General features: G+C 39.9%; 1 protein-coding gene across 1 annotated transcript in view; it reads right to left on the bottom strand.

Moving 5' to 3' along the window:
- Positions 1 to 18,765, bottom strand: part of B4GALT6 (beta-1,4-galactosyltransferase 6) — a 68,598-nt gene that overhangs the window by 38,663 nt on the left and 11,170 nt on the right. The window contains exon 2 of the mRNA XM_047087047.1: positions 6,832 to 6,948. Within this exon, the coding sequence (XP_046943003.1) occupies positions 6,832 to 6,948 (117 nt within the window). The remainder of the gene's footprint in view (positions 1 to 6,831; positions 6,949 to 18,765) is intronic.

The raw sequence follows: 18,765 nt of genomic DNA, 5'->3' as shown, positions 1-18,765 counted from the left end.
AGTGACTGGTTCAGAGATGTGCATGTGACTTAACCTGGGACAGTTAGAACCTTAGGAATTTTGAACTTGGAACCAAAGAGATCATGTTTCGGCCCTTTCTGTAACAAGGTTCTGAGATTCAGGCCTGAGAACCATGACCTCTATGTAAAATGAGGCCAGTCTAAGAGAATGAGACCAACACGCAGTAAGAGACAAGACTCGGAAACAGCTGATCAAACTACTGTCTGTCTCCTAGGTCATAAACCGTGTCCCCACAGGAAATGAAGCTCTAGCAGACACTTTAGGAAAATGAAAGATATTCTCTCAATCTCCAGTAATCTGCTCTGTTGAAAGAGTTATTCCTATCTGAACTGGTCTGCATGAAAAGAGAGAAGAAAGAGGAGAAGAGGCATGTGACTGCAAAAAGAGGCCTGTCTGTCAGTGACCAGCAAGCAAAAGGCGAAAGGTAAAAATCACATACCTCACTAAACTGGAAAAGCTAAACCCTCTCACTGTGGAAAAATGGTAGAATCCTGGCAATTGAATATGAATTATATTAGAATAACCAAATACCAAACACCTGCATACTTTTTGCCTAACATAGATATTCACTCATCATCAAAATGAATTTGACAAGGGATGCAGCCCGGGCTCCAGGATGGCACTTCCGAGCAAAGAGACTCTCCCCACCCCCAGGCACACCTGCTGGACCGGACCCTGCAGAGGCTGCAAGAGGAGGTATAAGGGGATCTGGTACCAAGGAGAAGACAGAAGCTGGAGGAGAAGGTCCAATTCTAAAGGACTACATGGAAATCCCAGTTATGAATTTGGCAGGGCACAGGGAAGGGTTTAAGGGAAGTGCATTTACTGCCAGGAAACCCCACGATAAGATGTACAACTGCTAAGGCCTATTCCGCCAGGAAGCTGGAAAGCCCCAGCGACAGAATCCTCCCAATGCCCCTCTCCAGAGGAGCCCTGGAAAGCACTCAACAAAGAAAATCCTCCAACCCAAAGGGGAGGGGGCGTTTAGTGGATATTAATTGTTTTGTAAGCCCAGGGACACACCAAGAGCATTGAGACCCCTCTAGCAGTCCACACCCTATATGTCCCCCATATATATCTGAATGATTAAAGATACTGAACATAAGGGGCGCCTGGGTGGCGCAGTCGGTTAAGCGTCCGACTTCAGCCAGGTCACGATCTCGCGGTCCGGGAGTTCGAGCCCCGCGTCAGGCTCTGGGCTGATGGCTCAGAGCCTGGAGCCTGTTTCCGATTCTGTGTCTCCCTCTCTCTCTGCCCCTCCCCCGTTCATGCTATGTCTCTCTCTGTCCCAAAAATAAATAAATGTTGAAAAAAAAATTTTTTTTAAAAAAAGATACTGAACATAAAACAAGTGTAAGTCCATTAAAGTTCTGATTCTTTCCTTAAGATGCTTTTTTTTTTAATTTTTTTTTAACGTTTTTATTTATTTTTGAGACAGAGAGAGACAGAGCATGAATGGGGGAGGGTCAGAGAGAGAGAGGGAGACACAGAATCTGAAACAGGCTCCAGGCTCTGAGCTGTCAGCACAGAGCCCGACGTGGGGCTCGAACTCACGGACCGCGAGATCATGACCTGAGCCGAAGTCGGACGCTTAACTGACTGAGCCACCCAGGCGCCCCTCCTTAAGATGCTTTTTAAAAAATATATCCAGATATAGATCAAATTTCAAGTTATATTCAAAAAACTTTTCTTCATTTATGGGGACTCGTACTATAGTAGGCATTTACTATACACTATGCATTTGTAGGAGCTAAAAACAGCAGATAAATAAGGTTGTCCCTGGCTTTTATGTGTTCAGAAGATTCATTTTCTTATAATCCTGAGGCAGATAAATATTAACATTCTCAAAATTCCCAAGCAATTTCTTCATGTCATGTAGTTAACTTTAAATAAGAGTATTTTCTTATTGTGCATAATTTATTATTTCTTGTTATTAATGTCTGGCTCCTTTTTTTTTTTAATTTTTTTTTTCAACGTTTTTATTTATTTTTGGGACAGAGAGAGACAGAGCATGAACAGGGGAGGGGCAGAGAGAGAGGGAGACACAGAATCGAAACAGGCTCCAGGCTCCGAGCCATCCGCCCAGAGCCTGACGCGGGGCTCGAACTCCCGGACCGCGAGATCGTGACCTGGCTGAAGTCGGACGCTTAACCGACTGCGCCACCCAGGCGCCCCTGGCTCCTTCTTTTAGCTACATGCTATGATTCTATAAATCTACATCCAACTCACAGAAGTTCTAAGCTCTCTAGACATTTCTGTAAAACAAACTGTTAACGATAGCTCCCCCTGGGAAGCCTGGTGGCAACAGGAGGTCTGGAGGATTGTTTCACTTTTTATTTTAGTGCTAGAATGACTGAGTCTTTCGCAAAGTACCCTTGCATCAGTTTTTAAAGAACCATTAAAAATAAAACAAACCTCAAAGACACACAACAGGAATATATTCACTTCCTTTAAACACAAAGTTTTGGAGCTAAACATGTTATTCTTGGCCACATCATCACAAATGATCATAAGGGTCTCAACTCATTGCCAGACTTACAGAAAAGTCTCCGCACCCCTTGAGTACTGCGTCCAGTGGGACTTATGTCATCCCAATGTATTATGTATAAATCCATCCACTCAACCCCTGCCACTAGCCTGAATATCTTTTTTTGAAATCAAATTGCCTTTGATTTCCAGTATCTAATAAAGTATCTACAACATGGTAAAAAAATTACTGTAAATGAACACCTCACAACTGATAATACAGCCAACAATTTAAGCTTTTGGAGACTATACTGTAATAAACCCACAAAATCATTATTCCCACAAAAGTGCTTAGGTCCATCAAGTAGAACCACTGCTTTCAAAATCAGGAGCAGTTTTAAAAGGTTATGCACGATAGATGCAGTTGAGACTGATCTACCACAACTGCTGTAAAATATAGACATTATTTCATCTAATGAATGGATGGATGAAAACACAATGAGTTCTGGGTCCCCAGCCTTCTTCCTCTCTTCTAGAGCCACACCTGAAGGAAAGAGAGACACAGAATGAAAACTGCTGGGCAGGTCCCCTCCTCAGCTCTCATAGGACCTTATGACTAATGGAAAAAGGACCCTCAAGGGCATAGTTTTTCCCACAAACAGCAGCTTAAAACAGGTACAGAAACTCAGTGAGAGTTCTAGCCTGTTTACCACTGCCTTATGGTATGTTGCCTGTGGCGTCTCAGACCCTGCATCTATCAAACGAGGAAGTGTGCTGGGTTATTTCTAACAAACCTACCACTTCTAACGCTGCATGACAACTATCCTCTGCTTCGGTAATTATTCACTGATTACATCTTGTTTTCTAAACTTGACTAACTCTGTAGCTATAAGGCAAAGCATCATTTGATCATGAGAGTGTGTAATTTCTTTACAAAAGTATTACGTGCAGTATGTATTTATATTTGGTGCTTCAGAAAGCCAGTTAAAAACCCTTTTCTGAAATCAAATGTGTGCTTAGAAATATCACAATCTATTTGCGATCAAGTGTTAAATTTTAAATGAGCCAGTACATGTTAATCGATTTTCCCCTAGAGTTCAGTTAGCTCTTTGTACACCTTATTGGCCATTATCTCCTTTTTGCAGATTATATCTGTATGTCTGTACAGAAATAAACTGCATTATATTGGTGCACCTGGATGGCTCAGCCGGTTAAGCATCTGAGTCTTGATTTCCACTCAGGTCATAGTCTCAAGGTCATGGGATTGAGCCCTGGGTCAGACTCTGTGCTGAGCATGGAGCCTGTTTGGGATTCTCTCTCTCTCTTCCCCTCATCCACTCACACACGCCCGTGCTTGCACGTGCACACACGCACACACTCACTCTCTCTCCCAAAATGAATAAACTTAAAAGAAAAGAAATAACAGTATTATAAATAACCATGTATGCTTCCATCTCTCCCAAAAGCCTAGAGATCCTCATACAAAGGGAGGATATTGTTCTTAATGTTGTATCTCCAGTATCTAGTAAAGTACACTAACTATACCAATTGTTCAATATCAGTGAACATGGCAAAAGCCTCACAGTTGCCTACTCAAACTCCATTTTCTCTTTCTCCTTAAGTAACAGAACCCCAATTTCATTCAAAGCACCAGTGTACCCAGCTCAAAGACTGTAATTTATAGCCCGTTATAACAAAGTCCTGGCCAACGGTTAGATTTAAACAAAGATACCATGTGAAACTTCTGGGAAGTCTCCTTAAAAGGGTCCCTCTGTTCTTCCCTCTTCCTTTCTTCCTTCTTACTGACCCAAGTACAAATATAAGGACCGGGGCCCTATAACAACCTCAGACTTAAAACTCTGTGACAGAACAGAAGATGGAAGGCGTGTGAGGACACTCTCCACCACAGCCACAAATAGCCAACTTCCAGACATAATATAAAGCCTCATGTGCTTAAGCCACTGCAGCCGGGTCTTTCTTATGACCAATCCCGATCTGTAGCTGATACAATGACTGTCCCCAGAGAACAGTGTTACCACCAGTGAAGGAATCACGTGAGAAGTTTTCAAAGGTTGACAAAAGTAAGCCAACTCTTACCAAAGCTGGCATTGGTTGTTAGGTCACTATTGAAAATACGAGATGGAAGGGGCACGTGCGTGGCTCAATCGGTTGAGCGTCCAACTTCGGCCCGGGTCATGATCTCACAGTTTGTGAGTTCAAGCCCTGCGTCGGGCTCTGTGCTGACAGCTCAGAGCCTGGAGCCTGCTTCAGATTCTGTGTCTCCCTCTCTCTCTGCCCCTCCCCCACTCATACTCTGACTCTCTCTCTCTCTCTCTCAGAATAAGTAAACATTAAAAAAAATTTTTTTTAAAAGAAAGAAAATATGAGATGGTAAAGGGGAAAAGAGGATTTCCCCATTTATTTCTTGTCTTCCAGTTGTGGGGTCTTGACTCAGTAATAAATTCTCTTAATCAAGCTCAATGTTCTCACATAAAACTTATTCATGCCCCAGGAAAAGAACCTGATCATGCACAGAAGTCCAGCACTCCCTTACACGAATACAGTAACCTAAAGATGCTGAGTATTTCTGTTCAGTGGAGTGAACTTTTAGTGAACACTTTCACAATCAACTTATTCAACCAGAACAAGTCCTAAAGAAGCTTTTATAATGTTTAAACTGCTCCTAACATTGACCTACTACTCAGAAGACCAATTAAAGCAGAAGACCAGTTAACAAGATTTTTACTATACTATTAAAATTCCAAGTACAATGACAGTCTTTCTAAAAGAAATTTCTTTAAAGTTAAAAGGGAGAAAACAAGAGGGTTTTGATTTGTGACATCATCAAACAAATCAGGCAAATGGCTAGAATGGATTTTGCAGAAGCACGTGTGAAATTAAATTAAGAATCAATATGATACAGGGGCGCCTGGGTGGCTCGGTCGGTTAAGCGTCTGACTTCGGCTCAGGTCATGATCTCGTGGTCCGTGAGTTCGAGCCCCGCGTCGGGCTCTGTGCTGACAGCTCAGAGCCTGGAGCCTGTTTCAGATTCTGTGTCTCCCTCTCTCTCTGCCCCTCCCCTGTTCATGCTCTGTCTCTCTCTGTCTCAAAAATAAATAAATGTTTAAAAAAAAAAAAAAAAAGAATCAATATGATACAGTCTTGAATTTTTTAGAAGGGTAAAACTATTACCCACCTTAACAGACATTTTAAGAAGATCTATGGTTGGAAGATAGGGACTTCCTATTAATAGAGTGTGTGTGTGTGTGTGTGTGTGTGTGTTTGTGTGTGTGTGTGTGTGTGTGTGTGTATCTGCCTCTTGTTTACAATGGCACATTGGAGAACTACTGACATAAATTAAATCTTTTTTTTTTTTAATGTTTATTTATTTTTGAGAGAGACAGAGACAGAATGCGAGTGGGTTGGGGCAGAGAGAGAAGGAGGCACAGAATCTGAAGTAGGCTCCAGGCTCTGAGCTATCAGCACAGAGCCCGACGCGGGGCTCAAACTCACAAGCTGTGAGATCATGGCCTGAGCTGAAGTCGGACGCTCAACCGACTGAGTCGCCCAGGCGCTCCAAATCTTTAATTTTAACTGCTTAAAATGAGAATACAGAGGATGCAACAAGTGACAATGAATCATTAAAACCTTTAAGTAACCTCTAATAACACTTCAGGAGACACCGCAGAAACTCTGCCACATGGGGGCATGAGCATTCTTCCACAGTAGTTAAAGCTATTTACATCAAGTCTACCTTCATTAAAGCACTACTTGGGCATATTACTTAAGTTTTAACCAAATGTGATTGTGATGGAGAGTCTACTTCCAGATAATATTTTTAAAGAAGAACAGCTAGCTACGGATTTCCAATCTTCAATAATTTCTCCTGAAGCCCCCTTAAAAAGCCATACAATTATTAAGAATCTTCTGCAATTAAAAACAGTAAGTATTTTCTAGACATAGTTGAAAAACATTTTAGGAGTCAGAATGGGCATAAAGAGAGACAGCAAAAGGACTAACATGGATAAACTACTCTCTCTGTGGTTAATTCCTCTTGACAATAGGTGAATTGGAAAAGCTTTTTGCATTTTATGTTTGCAAGAATTAAGTATCTTTGGACAAAACCCCCGTCCCCTCTGTGAGAACACCTTTACATATCCTAAAACACGGGACAGCCCTGGCTCACGCAGTACAAGAACCTCCCCGCAGTCAGTAGGAGACACCTTCATCATTAACAGAGTTACTTAGAGACAAAACCAGAGGCTGCGAGACTTGGTTTACCTCTTTTCGCTACAAACGTTAAGAAACAGAAGCAGAGCAGGAGGAAGCAGCTAGCCATCTCACCTGTACCGTTGAGTGTGGTGTTCTTGTTTGTGTACAGCCTGATCATATGTCCTATGGTTTTCACATTTTCTCTCAACATTATTCCTCGAGCTTGTACCATGAAGAGATACGTGTTGGCTACAAAAGAAAAAAGATGAAGTATCATGACTCAGTATGCTTTTGTTTTTAATTTAATAAAATAATAGTCAGAATGAGGAACTGTCCAACAAACCCCAACTGACTCAATCAGCATGTCCAAAGAGAAAACAGAAATATAAAATGATTACTTCCCATTATCAAAAACTTATAAAAACAGGGGTGCTTGGCTGGCTCAGTGGGGAGAGCATGGGATTCTTGATCTCAGGGTTTTAAGTTGGAGCCCCAAGTTAGGAATAGAGATTTCTTAAAAAAAAAAATAAATAAAAAAAAAAACAACAAACAAAAACATAAAACAAACTGCTTTTTTAAAACAATAAAAATGAAAAATTTAATGTTTATTTATTTTTGAGACAGAGAGAGACAGAGCATGAACGGGGGAGGGTCAGAGAGAGGGAGACACAGAATCTGAAATAGGCTCCAGGCTCTGAGCTGTTAGCACAGAGCCCGACGCGGGGCTTGAACTCACTGACCGCAAGATCATGACCTGAGCCGAAGTCGGCCGCTCAACCGACTGAGCCACCCAGGCGCCCCAAAAATGAAAAATTTAAGTAGTGATGTCCATCAAATAGAATGAGACTAACTGAATATCATAATTCCTTTATTCATAAATTATTTTCTACCATAAAATATACTTAGAAATTTCAAAAAAGGCATTTTACTACAAATATACAATCACATAATATACTTTCTCTAATTCTATATTAATTCCCTCAAATCAAAACTCCAACAAAGGCAAGCATTTCTTTATCTAATCATAAATATATCATAAATCACCACATCTAGTATGAATATGAATCTCACAATAGATCTTGCAAATTCTCAGTGTCTTTGGGGAAGGAGAGTTAGGGGGCAGAATGACCTAGAATCAACACCTATTTTGGTAATTTCTCTCTACTGAGTTAATTTCTTGGAACGTTTACACTCCCTTTGAATCACAAATCTACCTACCAGGATTGTAAAAGCAGACACAATCAAAATCAGTGTGCATTTTCAAGTTGGTACATTTAATTCTTAGTGGTTAAGTGCTTCGAACTAGGCCCCAAATTTCTTCCTTTGGGAGAAACTGGCAAATTGACCAAGATTACAAAAATCTCTGCCTTTAAGAGATGCCAGGCCTCTTCAGAGAGGCACAGAAGTAATCAAAAGATCCTTTCTTTGTCAGTCCTGATTCTACAAGCACAATGCAGGCATAACTTTGGACAGCTCACCGAATCTTGGCTTCCTCCCCTAAAAAAGGCAGTACTGCCCTGGCTGTTCTCTAGAGCCCCTTCTTCTCTAAATTCTCCAAGCATACGGCCAAAACATCATGAACTCCACACAGTCAAAGGGAGGAGGATCACTTTCATGGCAAAACCAAAAAACTGCAAGGTTCACCTAATGACTCCTAGGATTTTAAAATAATCTGACCCTGAACACTGTAATGACACTCTCAAAAAATGAATGCCAAGTGAAAAAATCTTAAATGCCAACTAATTTTCTGGGTCTTATTCTACTTCCTTGAGATGATACAAAGAGATGAGCAAAATGTAATGTTTACTACCTCCTTTCCCATTTTTTATGTAAATGTTAATTTGCTCAAAATACAAAGGAGCAAAGTAAATAAAACTAGTAGAGAACAGAGTAAAATAACACTCTCCTCTTACCTTCAATCTGTAACAGAGACAGAAACAGAAATCCAAGCTTCACATAAGTTTTACCTCAATCATTTTAAGAGCAAGTCTACATCCTCTCTAGAAAGCAGTCCTATAATTATATATATATAACTCATTTAGGCTTGAATTTATTACACCCGTGGGTTTACAAACACAAGTTTTTATTACATTTTTGCCCTTCAGTGGACTTTAAAAGAAAGAAGAAAAGAAAACAAAGTGTAAAATGAAAACAAAAGAATAACCAACCAAAACAAATGTAGGAAAACAAAACTTCAACTGAATTGATACAGGGAAAAACCATCAAATAGAAAACTAATGCCAACTGGTTTTCAACACCCTGGATCATTTAAACTTGAACTTACATAGGAAATTTATTGTCCGTGATGTAAATACCTTGTAACACTTGTTCCATTACAAACTGGGGAAAAGACCTGTCATGAAGCAGCCCCTGTCAAAGTCTTGAGGCCCCTGTCAAAGTCTTAGTCTCCAGGAAACAGTACTGAGCCTAAGCAAGGATATGCTAGTAAGAATGTAGATGCACTACCATGTGTCCTAGAAATGGAATTTTTTTTAACTACATTGCTTTTACTTTTAACACACCAACTCATATACAGAAAATTGTCTGACATCTTGAAGCCAAGTCAGATTTAAGCAGCAAGGAAAACATCTGGTATAGAAAAGAAACATCAAAGTCAAATGATCCTAAAAACTTCAAAACATCAGGTAACAAAACTGCTAAGGAACATTAAAAAATAAAAAAAATTTTTAAAAAATGCCTGCCGGCAACTGTGACAAAGGTGAACCATTTACTGAAAGAATGCATTTACTACTCATTAGATGGATAGAGAAAAAAATTCAGGAAAGCAAGACACCAAGCCCTCCAAATGGAAAATCTATTAGTTTGTCTTAAATCATTTACAGCTAATTGAGTTACATTCCTTAGGTTAATGGTCCTCGTGGGTTTAATCCCCAAAGATCAAAATCCATTAGGGAATGAAGCTGTTTTGTTTAGAGTTGTCATTAATGGGAAGAATGCAAGGTGTCAAAGTATTGCAAGGCACACTAAACCAGCATGAAAATGGTTCCAACTACCTGATTTCCAAACACCCTACATTATTAACCACACTCAAATAACCATATGACTGCTAATTATCACGAATATAAAATGGAATATCTTACTGGCAAACCAACAAATTCGACAAAATCCGCTTCTAAAATTTCTCTTCCAAGGGTAAGAAACTGCATTTCAGAAAACAAATAGGAAAATCTCTCTCAGCTTTGCCCTTTGGTCTTGAGACAACTCAGAAATACACTAAAAACTACCACTGTTTAGTTAAAATCATGCCCTGTTCTCTAGTTAATTTGCTATTTGGCTCTGCTTTATGAGACAAATTTATTTACATTGTTCTGCTTTTGGGGTGGGGAGGGGGTACCTATAACTTAACAAGAACAAAAAAACTTCAAAAATCAACAGTTTACAACTTCCAGACATCTCACCCTGGGTTTGCGAGGCAAGAAATTTATGAACTTGCCTCATTCTCAACATCAGAAAACTAAGGAATGTACTGTGTCTCCCCATCTCTTTCCACATCCAGCTTTGTTCAGTGAAAAAGTATTCAGTATTCAGTGAAAAAAGACAAGGAGTATGTGCCAGTCTGCACTGATCTGGAAACGTTTCCTGAGCTTCAAAGGCCTCAAACACAATATCCCCTACCTTGCGACACGCTAGCACAGATCCTTTAACAGAAAGTAACCCAGTGAAGGAGATTATGTGAGTTAGGTACATTTTAAGTGTAGCACTGGAGCTAAGAGGTGCAAGAAATACAACTTGGGGTGACAGTATTTAAGAGTGGGAATTGGGGCGCCTGGGTGGCTCAGTCGGTTAAGCGGCCAACTTCAGCTCAGGTCATGATTTCACAGCCCATGAGTTCCAGCCCCGCTTTGGGCTCTGTGCTGACGGCTCAGAGCCTGGAACCTGTTTCAGATTCTGTGTCTCCCTCTCTCTGACCCTCCCCTGTTCATGCTGTTTCTGTCTCAAAAATAAATAAACGTTAAAAAAAACAAAAATAATAAAAATAATAGTGGGAAATATGGCAGTGAATTACTGTAAGAAAAATGATCCAGAGAAGAGATAAATTCAGATGCATGGAGAGAGACCGCAAATAGGGTCACATAGATAAAAGATCCCAAGATGAATTAGTCTGAGCTTGAACACAGTGCAGGAGAAAGAGGAAATGGTCAACTATATCAAATGCCAGGAAGGCTAAGAAGAAAAACTAAAAAGAATAGCTTGGGGTGCCTGGGTGGCTCAGTCAGTTAGGCATCCCGCTCTTGATTTCAGCTCAGGTCATGATCTCGCAGTTCGTGAGATTGCACCCTGCATCTGTCCACATGGAGCCTACATGGAATTCTCTCTCTCTCACTCTCTGCCTCTCCCCCCATCAAAATAAATAAAGAAACTTAAAAAAAATAACAGCTTAAAAAAGTAAAACACTAATATTCAGTACATACTCTTTACCAGGAATCCTTAGAAAAGCTTCACATACACTAACCGAATTAATCCTTACAAGCAACCATACAAGATAGGTACTAATATCATTCCCATTTTACAGAGTAAAAAAAAAAAAAAAAATGAGACATGGTTAAGTAATTTGCTCAAGGTCACACAGTTATCAGGTGGTGGTGGAGGCAGAATTCAAATCCCAGCAGTTTAGTTCTTTACCACCATACTATTTAGCCTCTTAAAAATGCTATTAGGAGATCACTGTCAATCTTTTAAGAGAAGAGTTTCTGGGAAGCAATGGCAACAAAAGGCAAACAGGAAAGAGTAAAGTGGGTAGTGGCAAAGTGAAAACAATTTTCAGAGAAAATTGTGAGAGCAAAGTCAAGGGAAAGTGGGTTTTGTTTTTTAGGAGAAACCTGAGCATGACTGTGGCCTAAGTAGAGGGAAGAAAAAGTACATTTAAATTTAAGGCACAAAAAGAAGTAAGAGGAAGGACAGGAAAGCACATTTCCACTGATGGGACAGTGTACGTAGAGGCTGTGGGGTACACAGGTGTTGAGCATATCCAGGAGTAAACAACCCAACTTGAGTAGAGTTTGGAAGCAATGGAAAATAATTTGTAAAGGTCCACGTGGATGGATGGTGTGGGGGAAAAAAAAAACACAGAAGAAAAAAGGGGAGCGGACTTGAGGTCATTGTGAAGATGAGAAGTAATGTTAATAATGGTGAGAAAGTGCCAGAAGTATAAGGTTAGGAAGACCGTGGACTGGGGAGGTGCAAGGTCACAGCTATGGGGACTTGGCACATGGGAGGATGGAAGACAAAGACCAGACTGCCTGATGGCCACCAAGAGAGACGTCAGTGGGATAGGAGGTGGAGCTGGAAGGTTCTGAACTGATGCAGGCATATCTCAGAGACACTGCTGCAGTGGTCTGCTGCAGACCACCACAATAGATTCTTTTTTATTTATTTATTTATTTATTTATTTATTTATTTATTTATTTAATTTATATATTTATTTTACTATAATAAATCAAGTCAAACAAACGTTGTCACTTCCCAGTGCGTCCAAGAGCTACACTTGCACTGTACTCTAAGTGTGCAACAGCTTTATGTCTTAAAAGTAATGTACATACCTTTTTTTTTTAATGTTTATTTATTTTTGAGACAGAGCACGAGCAGGGGAGGAGCAGAGAGAGAGAGGGAGACACAGAATCCGAAGCAGGCTCCAGGCTCAGAGCCCGAAGTGGGGCTCGAACCCATGAAGCACGAGATCATGACCTGAGCTGAAGTCGGATGCTCAACCGACTGAGCCACCCAGGTGCCCCAAAAAGCAATGTAATACCTTAACTAAAAAATACTTTATTGCTAAAAAATGTTAATCATCATCTGAGCTTTCAGCAAGTAATAACCTTTTCGCTGATGGAGGGTCTTGCCTCAAAGTTGATGGCTGCTGACTGATCGGGGTGGTGGTGCTGAAGGCTGGGATGGCTGTGGCAATTTCTGAAAATAAAACAACAACCAAGTTTGCCACATCAAATGATTCTTCCCTCCACGAATGATTTCTCTGGAGAATGTGATGCTGTTTGCTAGCATTTTATCCATAGTAGAACTGCAAAACTGGAGTCAATCCTCTCAGACCCTGCCACTGCTTAATGAACTAAGTTTATGTAATATTCTAAATCCTCTGTTGTCATTTCAGCAATCTTCACGGCATCTTCACCAGCAGATTCCATCTCAAGAAACCACTTTCTTTGTTCATCCATAAAAAGCAACTCCTCACCCGCTCGAGTTTTATCATGAGATTGCAGCAAATCAGTCACATGATCAGACCACACTTGTAACTCTAGTTCTCTTGCTATTTCCACCACATCTGCAGTGACTTCCTCCACTGAAGTCCTGAACCCCTCAAAGTCATCCATGAGGGTTAGAATCACTTTCTTCCAAACTCCTGGTAATGCTGATATTTGGACCTCTTCCCCTCCATAAATGTTCTTAATAGCATTTAGAACGATGAATCTTTTCCAGGTTTTCAATTTACCTTGCCCAGATCCATCAGAGGAATCACTATGTATGGCAGGTAAAGCTTTATGAAATGTATTTCTTAAATAATACTTGGAAGTCAAAATGGCTCCTTGACCCATGGGCTACCGAACGGATGCTGTGTCAGCAGGCATGAAAATACTAACTTCATTGTATATCTCCATCAGAGCTCTTGAGTAAAGGTACCTTGTCAATGAGCAGAAATATTTTGTAAGAAACCTTTTTTTTCTGAGTAGGTCTCAACAGCGGACTTTAAATATTCAGTAGTAAACCATGCTGTAAACAAATGTGCTCTCATCTAGGTTTTGTTGTTCCATTTCTAGAGCACAGGCAGAGTAGACTTAGCATCATTCTTCAGGGTCCTAGAATTTTGGGAATGGCAAATGAGAGATGGTTTCAATTTAAAGTCACCTGCTACATTAGCCCCTACCTAACAAAAGTCTGCCTGTCCTTTAAAGCTTTGAAATCAGGCATTGACTTCTCTTCTCTAGCTATAAAAGTCCTAGACGGTGTCTTCTTCCAATAGAAAGCTGTTTTGTCTATACTGGGTGTCTGTTGTTTAGTGGAACCACCTTCACTAATTAGCTAGACCTTCTAGGTAAGTTGCTATGGCTTCTACACCAGCACTTGCTGCTTCTCCTTGCACTGCCGTGTTATAGAGACAGCTTCTTTCCTTAAACCTCATGAACCAACCTCTGCTAGCTTCCGACTTTTCTTCTGCAGCTTCCTCACCTCTCTCAGCCTTCCCAGAATTGAAGAGAGTTAGGGCCTTGCTCTGGATTAGGCTCTGGCTTCAGGGAATGTTGTGGCTGGTCTGATCTTCTATCCAGACCACTAAAACTTTTTCCATTTCAGCAATAAGATTGTGTCACTTTCTTATCATTCATGTGTTCACCAGAGTAGCGCTTTTAATTTCCTTCAAGAACCATTCTTCTGGGGGCACCTGGGTGGCTTAGTCAGTAAAGCATCCAACTCATTGATTTCAGCTCAGGTCATGATCTCGCAGTTCATGAGTTCAAGCCCCACGTTGGGCTCTGTGCTGACAGCATGGAGCCTGCTTAGGATTCTGTGTCTCCTCTCTTTGCCTCTCCCCACTTGTCCTCACATGCACACACATGCTCTCTTTCCAAAATAAACAAACTTTATGGGGTGCCTGGGTGGCTCAGTCAGTTAAGTGTCCGACTTCGGCTCAGGTCATGATCTCACGGTTCATGAGTTCAAGTCCCACGTTGGGCTCTGTGCTGAGCATGGAGCCTGCTTTGGATTCTGTGTCTCCTTCTCTCTCTGCCCCTTCCCTGCTCGTACTGTCTCTCTCAAAAAATAAATAAATAAAATATTAAAAAATAAAAAAAATAAAATAAAATAAAAAAAACTTTCCTCTGCATTCACATCTTGGCTGTTTGGTGCAAGAGAGCTTTCCACCTGTCTTGGCTTTCGACATCCCTTCCTCACTAAGCTTATTCATTTCTAGCTTTTGATTTAAAGTGAGACGTGCAAATCTTCCTTTCACTTGAGCACCTAGAAGCCACTGTAGGATTATTAATTAGCCTAATTTCAATATTGTTGTGTCTCAGGAAATATAAGGAGGCCCAAGGAGAGGGAGACTGACAGGGAAGGGTCAGTCAGCAAAGTGTCAGAACACGCACATTTATTGATTATTAAGTTTGCTGTCTTAAGTTTGGGTTCATGACACCCAAAACAATTACAATAGTAACATCAAAGAACACAAATCACCATAACAGATATAATAATAATGAAAACGTTTGAAATATAGTGACAATTACCAAATGTGACACAAAGACATGAAGTGAGCAGATGCTGTTGGAAAAATGGTGTCAACAGACTTTCCCGACGCAAGATTGCCACAAACATTCAATTTGTAAAAAATGCATTATCTGCAAAGCACAATAAAGTGAAGCATAATAAAATGAGGTACGCCTGTACTAACTGCCAAAATCATCCCAGGATGCAGAATGTTGGGGGCACAGGCTTCTAAAGAGAAGAGAAATGAATGAACATTTATTGAGTACCTACATTGGTCAAGCTACCTGCTGTATACAAATATATGTAAATACATATACATATAATTATATTTAATTCTTTTTTTAGTTTTTTTAATGTTTATTTATTCGTGAAAGAGACACAGAGCACGAGTGCGGGAGGGGCAGAGAGAGAGAGAGAGAGAGAGAGAGAGAGAGAAAGAGAAAGATAGAGAAAGAGACAGAATCCAAAGCAGGCTCCAGGCTCCAAACTGCCAGCACAGAGCCCAACGCAGGGTTCGAACCCATGAACCGCGAGATCACCATGACTGAGCCAAAGTCGGATGCCTAATCAACTGAGCCACCCAGGCGTCCATGATTATATTTAATTCTTAAACTGCCTGTATGTATCAGGTTGAATGGAGACCCCCCCCAAAAGATATGTGCACATCCTAATTCCCAGAAGCGGTGAAAATGTTATCTTATTTGGAAAGGGAGTCTTTGCAGATATAATTAAGGATCCTGAGATGAGGAGATCATCCTGGATTATCCAGGTGGGCATAAAATCCAATGACAAATGCACAGACAAGAAAAGGGCAAGGGATCATTTACACACACACAGAGAGAGAGAGAGAGAGAGAGAGAAGAAAGAAATGTAAAGATGGAAGCAGAGACTGGAGTGATGTGGCCACAAGCCTAGGAAGACAAAGAATGCCAAGAGGCACCTGAGGCTGGAAGAAGGAAGGAAGGATTCTCCTCGAGAGCCTCCAGAGGGAGCACAGCCCTGACAACACTTGATTTCAGACTTTTGGTCGCCAGGACCGTGAGATAATAAATTTCTGTTGCTTCAAGCCACTCAGTGTGTGGTAATGTGTATAACGGCCATAGGAAACTAATACACTACCACATGGCGTGGGTACAATTTTCCCCATCGTAAGATCCGAAAACAAACTCAGAAGCTGCATAGGTAGGTATTAAAAACTGGGATTCAAGGACAGGTCTGAAGGACTCTGAGGGGCAGCAAAGTGTTAGAAGCAATGGTTGAAAGTCATAGAGCAGAGGGAGGGACAAAAAAGAAAAAAAAAGAAAAATCTTCAATGTAAGAAGTTCTGAGGGGAGTGAGAAGGGATCGACCAGATTCCAACTAGTGCAAGGAAGAAGAGGAGGAAATCAGAAGGGGCACTTATAGCTTCCCATATTATCTACAGAACACATAAAGAATTGAACAATGTGGAAAAAAGAAAAATACTGCTTATATTACACCCCTTGATATTAGTACAGATATCTGAATCAGATAGCTCTGAATTTCTAAGAACTCACAATAATCTTCTAAGTATCTATTTCAGATGCTTAAAGGTTTTCTTCTTCCCACATCTAGCCCTTGTTCAACAAATTCCCAGAAATTACTCATCCAAGATGGTAAAGCTAAACATATTATCTCTGTTAATAATGTTGTAAACCCCAGAATTAGGCCAGATAATATGTGAAATATTGTTCATACTTTGTCTAGGACCAAAGTACTGCCTGCGTTAAAAACAAAAAAGTAACAAATTTCTAGGCTGTGCCAGGCTGTGAGACAAACAATTCACTTTATGTCAAGGTACTATTTAAGCAGAGTACCTCACCATGGTGATGATAATTCAAAGCCAGGTATGGTCTCAAGGAAATCTGTAGTGCAAATAATTACCAACCTACAATAACTTCCTCCCCATCTTTCAAGTGAGTCATGGGCTGACTAACGAATAAAGAGAATGAAAGACTTCTTCTGCATTCAGAATCCCATTTTATCAAGGAATAATGAATTCAGTGGTTAGACAAGGTACAGATCTATTTCAGATTTTAGCCAACAGCTACAGCTTTGCTGATGTAGACACTAAAAATTAACAAGAAATTCTTTACAACTGGCGCTTTTACCACTTCCACTCTGCAATTTAGCAGTCTTATTTCTGGAGATTATTTCTGTTTGAATACTGATCAAAATTAAATATTTTTAAATAAAATTGGACTTTTCCAACAGTCTTAAAGACGTTCAGGGTGGAGACATGTATTTGTTCAACACATATTTACTGAACGCTTACCATTTGCCAAGCAGTACCAGAAATTAAGGGGTCAGGGAGGTTCCTTTGTAAAAACCAAAATCCTAAAGCAGCAAAAACTACCTAAAACACCAGAAGTACTTTTGCAGATCATCAGTGAAGCCTCGTTTAAACTCAGCTGATAATTCTAAAATTAGACTCTGAACCTAGCAATATGAAAACACTAACACAAGATATCAATCTGCACTGACATTTCTTAGTTGACTGTTGTTCACTTAAAAGAGACACACATTTCTTTAAAGCACAAACAAAAGTTAAGCATTATGCACCACATTGTAGGAAAGGAAAATTGGGAGGAAATGAGGGAATCAGGGAAGGAAGAATGTAGCCAATTAAATAGATTTTTTAACCTAATCGGTAAGGAAACTTATCTAATGAAATTACAGACTAAAAGATCAAACCATGAATAAACAGCCAGGCAACATTATTATTAAATTTTTGAAAATTAATGATTTCAGAACACATAAGGTGAATGTGAAATGAATCTTTACTGAAGAATTCTATCATGTGGGGCGCCTGGGTGACTCAGTTGGTTAGGTGTCCAACTTTTGATTTCAGTTCCAGTCGTGATCTTACGGCTCCGCACTGACAGCACGCAGCGTCCTTGGGATTCTCTCTCTCCCTCTCACTGCCCCTCTTCTGCTCACGCACTCTCTCGCTCAAAATAAGTAATTTTTTTTAAATTCTCTCATGAGGAAAAAGGGTGAAAAGTATTTGAACTATATGTTTTATAATTATCCCCAATTTCCTTGTGTTTTCACAATTAAAATACCTTTTGAAATTTCAACTTATTTATGAAAGGAAAATGATTCTGTAACAAGCAGGAGAGAAGGAGACACTGTGGGAAATGAATTTCAAAGATTTCCAAAGCTAGAGCATATTTTCAAATCAATAAACAAGGCACCTTATAATTCTCTCCCTTAGGTCTCTTGATTCAAATAAAAATAAAGTCCAATTTCTCTTCCTCTGAGTCAAACTAGAAATTGCATAAATCATAATTTGAGGTATTAACATAATTATCAGGAAAACAATATATATAACGTGGTTTCACTAAGGTCACATTAACACTAGCAAACCTCAAATATTTAAAAATAAAACAAGACCCAATATTTCAATCGAGATTATAGCACCAAGTTTCATATACCTACTTAAGTGTAACAATATTACAAAGAGACTTTTCTAGAAAAATGCTATATAAAATGTTTTTAAATCATTGGCTAACATGCAAGGTTATCTGCTTTAATCCCTTTTACTGATCTGATTAAGTAAATTACAATGTATCTTTCTAATAATTAAAAACACTAACAAATTTCAGATCAACCTATAACTCAGTCACATAGTGCAGATTCACAAAGAAACACATGATCCTGGTTGTCTTAAAGGATGTATTTGTCCATTCTGTCCATTTCTATTCTGGAGGAAAAAAATTCTTCACCATGACAGCCATCTCCGCTCCAGTAAAACATGATGCTATAAACAAGTTAATCTAGTTTTTAAAAAGTAAGATTTTCCCAAAAAAACAA

This window comes from Lynx rufus, unplaced genomic scaffold (assembly GCF_022079265.1).
Source record: "Lynx rufus isolate CCGP_SWC_20201006 ecotype Redwood Valley unplaced genomic scaffold, mLynRuf1.p SCAF_22, whole genome shotgun sequence".
NCBI classification, from domain to species: Eukaryota; Metazoa; Chordata; class Mammalia; order Carnivora; family Felidae; genus Lynx; species Lynx rufus.
Note: the sequence above shows the minus strand (reverse complement) of the source record. Positions and strands in the feature narration are given on the sequence as shown.